Source organism: Littorina saxatilis, linkage group LG7, assembly GCF_037325665.1.
Source record: "Littorina saxatilis isolate snail1 linkage group LG7, US_GU_Lsax_2.0, whole genome shotgun sequence".
Classification (NCBI taxonomy): domain Eukaryota; kingdom Metazoa; phylum Mollusca; class Gastropoda; order Littorinimorpha; family Littorinidae; genus Littorina; species Littorina saxatilis.
This window is the reverse complement of record NC_090251.1, coordinates 39,659,593-39,672,092: the sequence shown is the minus strand read 5'-3', so window position 1 is coordinate 39,672,092 and position 12,500 is coordinate 39,659,593. Positions and strand designations below refer to the sequence as shown.

The 12,500-nt window shown below is 41.2% G+C and overlaps 1 protein-coding gene across 1 annotated transcript in view; it reads left to right on the top strand.

Annotated features, from left to right (window-relative positions):
• The first annotated feature begins 348 nt into the window (after positions 1 to 348).
• The window catches only part of LOC138971437 (uncharacterized), a 55,351-nt gene continuing 43,199 nt past the window's right edge, over positions 349 to 12,500 (top strand). The window contains exon 1 of the mRNA XM_070344167.1: positions 349 to 593. Within this exon, the coding sequence (XP_070200268.1) occupies positions 542 to 593 (52 nt within the window). The 5' untranslated portion in view covers positions 349 to 541. The remainder of the gene's footprint in view (positions 594 to 12,500) is intronic.

Below are 12,500 nucleotides of genomic sequence, written 5' to 3'. Positions count from 1 at the left end.
GGACATACTTGGGACATGATTGTTTATACGCTGTTAAAAGGAAGGGGGGGGGGGGGGTGGGGTTAAGAAGGGAGGGGAACTGGAGGATGACGGGTTGGGGTAGATAAAAGGTTAAGATGTTACGTGGTAAGATGATAAAACGTCGTTGGGGTTATGACTCGTTACCCTTCGCCTGACTGAGATTGACACATACGTTGTCGCAGCAGAGACGCAGTGTGACGGCCTCTTTATAGTGAAGCAGCAAGGACCGCGTCGTGCGCACCCCAATCTTACGGTCAGCCTCACGCGCGCACGTGCTCTTGACACCATGTCGTCTTTCTCTCCGTCAGAACTCTGGTTGAGCTTGATGCACGCGGGCTCACAGCTCGACTCGCACCGGGTGAAAGTAACTGACTCCGTGCACACAACTTTGGAGTCGTCGTGTATCTGGACAGAGTAGTGAGAGTAACTGATAAAGGTTCATCAGTCCATTAGTACATTAACTGAGGCATTACTGAGTCTGGAACGGCAGGGGGTGTTTTTCGTCATTTTTTGCCGAGGAATGATGACGTCTTTGTTGGCAGTTTTCTTTCTGCTTGGCCTTTGTGGTACAGGTGAGTCCAAGTTTATTATGATTTTGTGTGGTTGTTCCTGTTAGAAACTTTGAAACTCTGGTTGTTCGTTCGTGATTCTCTTAAACAAAATTTTAAGTAGTTCAGTTTTGTTTTTTGTTTACAAGTTATTCTTTTTTGTCAATGTCAATGCGGCATGTTTGATTCAAATTTATCTTTCTGCAATCATTTGAGGTTGACGGTTACAAATGATTAACATATTTCCTTTTCCCTGCGTCTTTCACATGTTTTGTTACTGTTTCTTCTTTCTCATTTGCCGTTTCGTTTCTTCAGTGTTGTCCTTTTCTTGTCATTGTCTGTCTGTCTGTTTGCTTGTCTATGCTTCAGTCTGTCTTTCTGTCTCTTCTCTCGCTTTAAAAACAAAATTCTTGGCTCGTCTTGGTTTTAAATCTTTCTATCACTTCCCTTTCTTCTCTTTCATTTTTTCTATTCATCCTTTTTTCGGAAATTGTTATTTTTCTTTTAATTATTTCTGAGCGTTCTCTTCTGATTTCCTTTTCTTCTTGTTCTTCATCTTCTTCTTTTCTTCTTATTCTTCTTCTTCTTCGTCTTATTTTTTCTATTATTCTCATTGGTTTTTGTGTGTGCGTGTGCGTGTCTCTCTCGTAAATCTCATTCCGTAAAATGAGTCTGTTTTTACACACTGTTACCGTATATCTCTGTCTGTTGTTGCTGGTTTTCTCAATTTTCTCTCTTCGGATTTGTCTTATTTACTTCTTGGTTGTGTGTAGTTAACAGTATCGACATGTCTCCTTCTCTTTTGTTTGTTGGCGAAGATGAATTGCAGCATTAAGTAAATGTATATGCTTTAGTTGATTCTCATTTTTCTTTGTCAGACTTTTTCTCTTGTGTTTTTTTTTTGTCCGTAGATTTATGTGCTTTTGCTGGTTTTTGATCTTTGATTTGTCGGGCTGGCTGTTTGTCTTTCTGTCTGTCTGTCTGTCTGTCTTTTTGTCTGTCTGGCTGGCTGGCTGACTGGCTGGCTGGCTGTCTGTTTGTTTGTCTGTCTGTCTTTCTTATATGTGTCAGTCTGTCTGTCAGTATCTCTGTCTGTCTATCCCTTGATTTATATGTTTTTGCTGGTTTGTAAACGTTCTCTGTATTTCTGTCTTTCTCTCTGTCTGTCCGTAGATTCAAAGGATTTCACTGATTTCTGCCTCTCTGTCTTGCCTCTCTGTCTTGCCTGTCTGTCTGTCTGTCGGTATGTTTCTCTGTCAATAGTATTTGACTTCGTTGACTCCCAATTGTCACTATTTGTATTCTTTGGCATTGTGTGTATTCTTGCTATTCCATTGTATGTTGTGTTAAAAATGCCCAGTTTTCCATATTCTGAAGAAAAAAACCGCGTATATTTGTTATAAAGTCATAAAGAGAACTACTATGCTCAAATGTTATACAAGTGCGTTGTGTCCTCAAGCACTGCATGTCTTGTGTATATTTGACCCAACAACGACTTACAAGTAACCGACAATCTCCACTCCTATTTCCCATCTTCCCCCTCCCCCCGCCTCCGACAGCCCCCACCCCCTCCCATATACACACCACCCTAAAAGCTTCCCTTTGGTTACAATTTGTATTTGTATATAAAATGCGGACGAAGCCGACGCCAAATCATCTTTGTGGTTCGTAGTTGATTTTGTTCGCCGTCTGATATAGCACGCGTACGTCTGTGCTTTGCAATATGATGTTACGTTCATTTGTTAAACCTACAGGGTTTTTTTAAAGTTTTTTTTTAATCTATTTTTAAAAACTGCAATAACACATTCCAAAAAGTAAAATCTCAACGACGCGACTATAACATATTGTCTCTTACATGTATACGTTTGAGAGATTGCCCATGCTATAACTAAACCATGTACCAACACGTGTGTTTTTCATGTAAATGATGGAGTGTCCAACAACAGTCTGCCGCGGACCTAATTTTCTACAGCTCATGATGATAAAGTCACTAAAACAAACTTCATTCCCGAAACACACGTTGCGTTTGCTGTTTCCTCTGGAAGAAATTTGAGAACTATTTACGAGAACTCTTTAATTTCTAGAGTGATGTCTTTTTGCTTTAACGTCAAGTATTTCACGAGCTTTTGAAGAGATCGAGGTTCCATACGAGGCGTCTTCAATTATAACGCTTCGACTCCGGGAGAAGACACGCAAGTACAGTATGTAGGATAAACAGAATACTTGCTTTCGCTCGCATTTCAATACTTGAAAAAACAACTCTTGTAAATCTGGTTTAAAACAGCCAGCCATGTAGTATTCTGTATTCTGCTTTACCCAAACAGGACAAGTTTATTTTGATAAAGGCGAAAGAAAAAAATCCAAAAACAAAGACACTGCCAACGTTCCAAACTTCAGAATAAAAAAACCAAGAAAGGTAAGTTGTTGGAACGTTGCTATATAGACAAATTTACGAAAGAACCATCGCGGGGTTAAGGAAAACAATCTATTTTCTCCGTGTATTCGTTCTTTAAAATCAACTTTCCCTCGGGTCTATTTGGCCCATGTGAGACTTGCTATGGATGATCGCTGTTAATAAACATTGTCCACCGATGTTAGCATCTTCCGCAGAAGTTTTTATTTTTTATATTTTTTATAAAAGCCATCCCTTGTGCACAGTGACGAAAAGCAAGCGCCGAACAGCTTCCCTCATCCCTTGCTTGAAATCATCGCGAAGTGAAGGTGCTGGTGGTGGTAGCCTTGTAACCCAAGCCGTTTCGGTCAAACGAATGGCGGTTGACAAATCAATACAAGGGTCTTTATTGAAATCAAAATAATTGACTTAGCCGTGGTCACAGACCCGGTCACAACCGTCACATGCATGCGTCTATACAATGGGGCCAATTACATCCCGTCGGTTTCTTCTTCTTCTTCTTCGTTCATGGGCTTAGACTTCGATCCCCACGTTCGGCGAGAGATTTATTTCTCGGAGTCAACTTTGTGCAGACTCTCTTCGGTGTCCGAACACCCCCGTGTGCACACATGCGCACGAAAAAGATCCCACGTTCACAGCGAAAGTCTCAGGGCTTGGAAAACACGAAGACACGCATGCATCATCTCTCGTCTCTGATTATCATGATCGTATTTCGATACTTTGACGAGACAAACCCAATGCTGGTGTGTCGAAGAAGACAGCCACAGCGGGCTTGTTCGAATCAAAGTATCACACCATATCTTCAGCGTATTACCAATAACTGTCCCAATATAGACCAATTGGTCTAAGAGGACGTTAAACCCTAATAGTCAGTCAGTCACTCCCACGTTCACTCATGTTTTTAGCACGAGTGGATTTTTACGTGTATAACCGTTTTTACCCCGCCATCCTAGCAGCATACGCCGATTTCGTGGGAGGCATGCTGGGTATTTTTGTGTTTCTATAACCCACCGAACTCTGACATGGATTACAGGATCTTTTCCGTGCGCACTTGGTCTTGTGCTTGCGTGTACACACGAAGGGGGTTAAGTCACTAGCAGGTCTGCACATAAGTTGACCTGGGAGATCGGAAAAATCTCCACTCTTAACCCACCAGGCGGCAGCGACCGGGATTCGAACTCACGACCTCCCGATTAGGAGGCCGACGTCTTACCACCACGCCACTGCGCCCGTCATCCCGTCGGTTTAATGCGCGGTATTCCTTGGCAAGTGCGAGTGAAAAATGGCGGTTCTGACAGCCTTTTTGAAGGCGAATTTCACAAACATCAATTGAAATTAAGCAAAATAACTGATATTTTCAAAAATATTCAACAATTTATTCCATCAGAAAATCTTCATCTCAAAGGTTTTTAATGTTTGAATATTTTTTCGGGATTGTTTAGGTAGGTGTGCCTCCTTAACCAATCGAGTTTGATGAGTTTGTTTGTTTGTTTGCTTAACGCCCAGCCGACCACGAAGGGCCATATCAGGGCGGTGCTGCTTTGACATATAACGTGCGCCACACACAAGACAGAAGTCGCAGCACAGGCTTCATGTTTCAGCCAGTCACATTATTCTGACACCGGACCAACCAGTCCTAGCACTAACCCCATAATGCCAGACGCCAGGCGGAGCAGGCACAAGATTGCCAATTTTAAAGTCTTAGGTATGACCCGGCCGGGGTTCGAACCCACGACCTCCCGATCACGGGGCGGACGCCTTACCACTTGGCCAACCGTGCCGGTATAGTTTGATGAGTTACTAAATTCCACCGTCGGTTTCTTATTTCAGCCGCCGGGAACTGTATTTGTATCAAAGACAACTGACGAAATAGAATCAGGTTATTAAAAAAAATAAACAGCTCTTTATTTGGATGCAATATCTGATCATCAATGAAAGCTATTTGAATTAAAAAATACCATCCTCAATAAACAATAATAAATGAATAAACAAAACCTGATAAATTACTTCCGAAATAAATGTATTTCTGCGTAGACTTCATACATTCCCGAATTTTTTTTCAACAATGTTTTTTACCAGAACACCTTGAAAAATACGAGACTTCATTGGACGATTTTAAATTCAGACGTGAATGTGAAGGTTATTGCTGATTGCACGTGGTATTTGACCAGCCTGTGCTGATTTTGAGAATGACACCGTCATCGGGTACTTCCCTCACACTCTACAATGATTCCCGTTGACTTTGTCAATTGAGGAATGGCGTCAAGAGTCACTGCTGTGATCACGATCGTGTTGCAGCAAGGCAGGTGTAACGTGCAGCGCTTTTCATATCGGTGATGACGTCATGAAATCGTCCTGTTCTGGCAGTACGTTTTGATGCGTACTCGGCTCAACAGTTAGTCAGATGTTCCCCGAATCAAATTTGGATTCAGCAGGAAACGCTAATATTACGAAGTAAAATCTGGTCAGTTAATCAAATTTAGATTCAGCAGGAAACGCTCATATTTTGTCCAGTTCAGTGACCTGTGAGATTCACTGACTGTAAATGAAAACCGATTAACCGTACAAACAGATTGTCTGATCCTTACCGGAATTGGTTCGTACAGATTCCGCTATGCTGGGATTTCAACAAGCTTAATTAATTGTCTTCCTAGATCAGAATCTGTTCGCTGTTTTTCTTGTCTTTTCAGATCTTGTTCTTTTAGGAACGAGAAAAAAACAATGTTTCGTTTGCTCTTTTGGTTGGTAATGAGTCGCGAAGAATTGTGTGTGTGTGTGTGTGTGTGTGTGTGTGTGTGTGTGCGTGCGTGCGTGCGTGCGTGCGTGCGTACGTGTGTGCGTGCGTGCGTGTGTGAGTGTGTGTGTTTGGTTGTCAGGTTGCACGTAAGTTAGAACATATTTATCAGTTACATGCTGTAACAATTGCATTAAGAAAAGAACACTGATCGTTACATGCGCGAAGGTAAAGAAGCTGTTGTAAGAAATACCTGGCAAGCCAGCTTTTGACAATGCTAATTTCAAGAAAGAAAGATAACTCTTTTGGCAGTGCATCAGAACACTCGGCGAAATTACACTTTCTGACTATGTGTGATTTTGACATCCTAGGGTTTAGTACAATGTGGGATATTGAGGAACATGCAAGAATCAAACAAAGAACAAATAAAACCCCCTCCTCCTCCATAAAAACAAGTTCTGAAAAATCAAGCTTCCGTTTCTGAGCGGGCCCAAGGTTATCAGGTTTCTTGAAAGATAACTCTTAAGGTACATAATTTACATAATTTATGAACCGGGATACAGAGTAAGTTGTTAGAAAAAAAAAGCTCTTCGTGTCGGAGGTTTGTTGTCGTCGTGTGTTTTGAATTTGAAAAAAAGAGAGAAAAAAGGTATACCAACACACACACACACATACACACACACACACACACACACACACACACACACACACACACACACACACACACACGCACACACACACACACACACACACACACACACACACACAACAACCACCACAAGAACAAGAACAACAACAACAACAACACCAACAAAAACAACAACGGCAGCATGTGGTATATTAAATGGATAATACAATTTCACCTGTCGGCGTTTTTCATCGCGAATCTTGGAGTGTGTTGTGAGACTGATAACGGGGTTTCTCGTGCGCGGTAACATTTATTGACATCCTATTTAACCGGATTTAATACAAATCCAAAAACAAAGAGACTGCCAACATTCCACAATTAAACAACAACAAAATCAAAATCCAAAATCCAACAACCTACCTTTCTTGTTTTTTTTATTCGGATTTAATAGTTATTGAATGTAGCGTTGTTTTTTTGAATGAAATATCTGAAGCTCCCATCCCAATGGATTGTTCCGCAAAAGAAGAAGCTACTTGTCTTGTGATGTGCTTTCATTTCAAATCCAAACTCATGTTTTGTCCTCCTCTTCGACCTTCAGAAGGAATTGAATAGTGCGCATTGGATTAGCATAGCAAGCTACTACATGCCTGAAGAGTCTGTGTCTTAAAACAATCATGACGACCGACTAGTTGCAGTTTCGATTTCATTTCAAAGTTTGATGAGCGTGTTGGAAGCAAAAACGAATAGAAAAGAAGAAAGAGCAAACAATAGAAAGGAAGAATTAACAAAACAAGAAAACAAAGAACCAACAGCGGTGGTTGATTACAAAAGAAGCACGAATTTCCCCTCAGGTATCAATATCCTGTTTCAATTCGGATGGGAAAAAAAAGTATCTAAAAAAACACCGTAAAAGAATGTTTGTTTTTACCTTTTTCTTCCAACTTTATTTTCTTTAACAATTTGCGAATCATTAGTTTTGCAGTGTGTTATTTTTTTTTGTAAAATGTCTGTTGGTGTGTTCAGTATCAATTTCTTTCTTTTTAAATTGCTTCTTTTTTATATAAAGAAATACAAGCTTATACTTATTTATGTATGTCATTTTATAAAGTGAATTATAGGTTTTAAACAAGTTTTATCGCAGCTTGTTACTATTAAAATAAGAAAAACGATAAAGGTTTAACCCAACACGTAATAAAGGAAGACAAAAAGAAGGAAAGACAAAAAGAAAGAAAGACAGTAAGAAAGAAAGCAAGCAACAATGAAGAAAGGAGGAAAGATAAAGAGAAATATACAAACAAGTCGCGTAAGGCGAAATTACTACATTTAGTCAAGCTGTGGAACTCGCAAGATGAAACTGAACGTAGTCCGCCGCTAATGCAAAAGGCAGTGAAAGTGACGAGCCTGTTTGGCGCGGCAGCGGTTGCGCTGTGCTTCATAGCACGCTTTACTGTACCTCTCTTCGTTTTAACTTTCTGAGCGTGTTTTTAATCCAAACATATCATATCTATATGTTTTTGGAATCAGGAACCGACAAGGAATAAGATGAAATAGTTTTTGAAACGATTTCGGAAATTTAATTTTAATCATAATTTTTATATTTTTAATTTTCAGAGCTTGTTTTTAATCCAAATATAACATATTTATATGTTTTTGGAATCAGAAAATGATGAAGAATAAGATGAACGTAAATTTGGATCGTTTTATAATTTTTTATTTTTTTTTTACAATTTTCAGATTTTTAATGACCAAAGTCATCAATTAATTTTTAAGCCACCAAACTGAAATGCAATACCGAAGTCCGGCCTTTGTCGAAGATTGCTTGGCCAAAATGTCAATCAATTTGATTGAAAAATGAGGGTGTGACAGTGCCGCCTCAACTTTTACAAAAAGCCGGATATGACGTCATCAAAGACATTTATCGAAAAAAAGAAAAAAACGTCCGGGGATATCATTCCCAGGAACTCTCATGTCCAATTTCATAAAGATCGGTCCAGTAGTTTAGTCTGAATCGCTCTACACACACACACACAGACACACGCACACACACACACACACACACACACATACACCACGACCCTCGTCTCAATTCCCCCTCTATGTTAAAACATTTAGTCAAAACTTGACTAAATGTAAAAAGAGAAAAAAAAGAAAAGAAACATTCATGGCATTCGTTACTTGAAACACTCGTTACAGTTTAACTCAGTCGTTGCGACTGAAGTTTGAACCATCAAAGTAAGGATCACGTCTGCCACTGTATCAACAATGCACGAGCTTCGGAAGCAATTACAGTCTAGGCTCATGTGACAATCGGAGAAAGCAACTGCGGTTGCTTGCAGCTAACGAGCCTTGTAATTAATTCATGAACTGATTCTTTATATAACGGAGACTGCGCATTTATGCGGCTTTCTCTCCCGTTCTTTCAGTCTCTCCCTTCCCCTCTATTACTGGCTTGCTCTCTTGCTCTTGATAATTGTCTTCACGAGTTGGTTTTCCCTAGCTTCCAAACGTCAGATATAGTCTGTGTCTGTGTCTGCAACTGTGTGTTTGTACGCGTCTTTGTGTGTATCTGTGCATATGTCTACCGTCTCCGCGCTCGCACGCTAGATCTCAGTTTAAATTTTGATAATTGAATAATGATTCATTTTATGAATTAATTAAGGGGTGACCCCCCCCCCAAAAAAAAAAAAAAACAAAAAAAATGGCAACCCACTTGAAGTCTAAGTATTCCCACAGGTGTTCTACAAATTACTCCATATTTGGTGTACATTAGCGTGGACTGTGGGATAATACTTTCACACAGTTTCAAGTATGTAGGTAAAGTGGTTTGATTTTTACGCTTTTTGATACAATATTTTTCAAATTCGGACATTGTCTCAACAGTAGGAGGTTTGACACTGAGCAGTAGCCACACTCATCCGACTTGACCCCCTCCAGACTCCCTGTAATTGCTATTCCAGCTAATATATATACTGTCTGAAAATGTTTTTTGCATGCGATGCTCTTCAGAAACACCAGGAGGGCTAAACTCTGGTTAATTTTGGCTTTACTTTTGAGTCAATCCCCACCCAACGAAAGCGGAGTGAAGCTGACTATGCTCTCAGAGTATAGTTTGGGGAACCCAAATGGGCAAACGAGCTCACACGTCACCAGAATGTCTGGAACGCTGAAGAAGAAGAAGAAGAGTCAATCCCCGAATTTGAAGTACATTTTCGAAAGAGTATAAAAGTCAGACGATTTAACTTACAAAACTTGAAAGCTTTAATAGCTTATCACTCCCTATCACAAGCCAATGTACTACAAATATAAAGGCATTCTCTGAACAAATTCAGGAGTTATTAGCATTTTAGTTGGTTGCATTTGTTGGGGGTCACCCAAAACCATGCCTCGCAGCTTCTGTCCTCAGTGCGTGGTTAAGATGAACAGTAAATGTCACTGCATCTGGGTCTTTATCCCTCTTGGAGAAATTTGAAGACGATCACAATTACATTCTGGGGATGTAGCTCAGTCGGTAGCGCGCTGGATTTGTATCCAGTTGGCCGCTGTCAGTGTGAGTTCGTCCCCACGTTCGGCGAGAGATTTATTTCTCAGAGTCAACTTTGTGTCAGAACACCCCCGTGTGTACACGCAAGCACAATACCAAGTGCGCACGAAAAAGATCCTGTAATCCATGTCAGAGTTCGGTGGGTTATAGAAACACGAAAATACCCAGCATGCTTCCTCCGAAAACGGCGTATGGCTGCCTAAATGGCGGGGTAAAAAACGGTCATACACGTAAAATTCCACTCGTGCAAAAAAACAACAACGAGTGTACGTGGGAGTTTCAGCCCACGAACGCAGAAGAAGAAGAAGAAGACATTCTTCAAGAACTAAAGAAATGCATCTCTCCGTAAAGGCGGTCCTTAGCCTAGTTGTGTCCGAAGTGGACTTACTGAAGACTTCGTGAAGTCTTTTGGGGGCCCGGTAGCTCAGTTGGTAGAGCACTGGACTTGTGATCGGAAGGTCGCAGGTTCGAATTCGGGCCGGGACGGACACGGGTCAACTTTATGTGCAGACCCAGAGACGGAAGCCATGTCCCACCCCCGTGTCATCACAATGGCACGTAAAAGACCTTGGTCATTCTGCCATAAGTGCAGGTGGCTGAATACACCTAAACACGCAGACACCTGGGTAGCGCGACTCCGTTGCTGCTAGCTTTCCACTGGGAGGAAGCGACCCGAATTTCCCAGCGATGGGACAATAAAGTAATGAAAATGAAAAAAATGAAAATGAAAAATGAAACCTTAATGCTGAAGCTTCGTGCGGCCAGCTTTGCGAAGTATGCTTCGCGTAGTGGACTTCGCCCAGTTAAGGACAGGCTTTTCCCTGCCTTCCAAAACTGAAAGATCTGATGTGAAAAGTGTAACAAATCTTGAGAAGACCTGTCACTATGCGAATATTAACGTCACTTGTACGTTCTGGCCCTTCTGATGCATTTCTGACGAAGACATTAAAGTGTGTTTACCAGTGACGTTAGGTAATCCAATTAACTAGTGACAAATACCTGTAATTAAGGTATCCCCCAGGATGTGCATGTGTAGGTATGGTGTATCATCACATTTGAGAGCATTAAACTAAGTCTGACAGACTTGCTATTCTCCCAGCCGGATACTCGCATGGTTCTTACTATTATGGGAATAATATAGTAATGTTGCACATACGTATGCCGAATGTGCACATCCAAAATCTAATCTTCAGTACCAAATTTCACATAATTGATATCTTACAAGAAACGGAAGACTATCTGGTTGCTTAATGGACCCTGCTTATGCTTGAATAGGATGACTGATAAATCGGTCTGAATTAGAGACGACTTCTACAAATATACGTACATTAACTACCCAAATGAAAGCGTGACTCGTGTTGTTTTCCACTGCAAAGAAGCGACCCTTATCTTCCAGAATTGGTATCATAGAATGATGGAAATGAGAGAAACGTGTAACAGATGATCCACCGGACATTTCGCATGGAAGACATCGCATGGGAGGAAGTATTCGGGGCGGGGATGTAGCTCAGTCGGTAGCGCGCTGGATTTGTATCCAGTTGGCCGCTGTCAGCGTGAGTTCGTCCCCACGTTCGGCGAGAGATTTATTTCTCAGAGTCAACTTTGTGTGCAGACTCTCCTCGGTGTCCGCGAACACCCCCCGTGTGTACACGCAAGCACAAGACCAAGTGCGCACGAAAAAGATCCTGTAATCCATGTCAGAGTTCGGTGGGTTATAGAAACACGAAAATACCCAGCATGCTTCCTCCGAAAGCGGCGTATGGCTGCCTAAATGGCGGGGTAAAAACGGTCATACACGTAAAAGCCGTGGGAGTTTCAGCCCATGAACGAACAAACAAACAATGGGAGGAAGTATATCATGTAAATACAGTATCTAGTAACACAATCTTTGTGCATGTACATACCAGGGGAAAAGGATGATGACGCAAACGAAAGCGTTGGTCGGGCCTCCTGCTTGTGTGTCTTTTGATATCTGTTCTTGTCATCATTTTCACGAGTTTTCATTCACAAGCACCTGGGAAATAAATCTCATGTTCCCCGGGGAATAAATCCCCGGTTACCATAGTTGCAAGAAGCCCTATTACATGGATAATCAAAAGCAAACCCAATAGAAACGCTCGAGGATTCTTCGGCTCTTTTCATTGGCGTTTCCCCAGACCTAAACAGACGACACGACACTGCTTTGCAAAGTTCAAAAAACCAACTGGCAAACTGGCAAAAGTAAACAAAAAAACCAAAACTACTTCAATAAATTCGTCACAAACAAATCAAACCTACCGATATGTTATGTCTTCTTACAAAGTCATGGAGTGCGTGTATCTTTGTGTGAGAAACACGAACGTCAAGTTCAAGTCAAACCAATTGACCCCTGACACACACATTTTGACCCGTGCACAAGACGTTGTATCGATAAACGAAGCACAAATAAGAAATAATGATAAAAGCAAAGAAAATAGCAACAAGATATGCAAACATCTCACAAAGCCGAGCTAGCAGATTGACAGGTCTAATGAAAAACAAAGAGGTACTGAGTCGGAAACAAGATCGCGATTCTTTCCTTCGCTGCACGACGCAAATCTTCTGTGACCTTTGACCCAACGTAGCTTCCACATTCG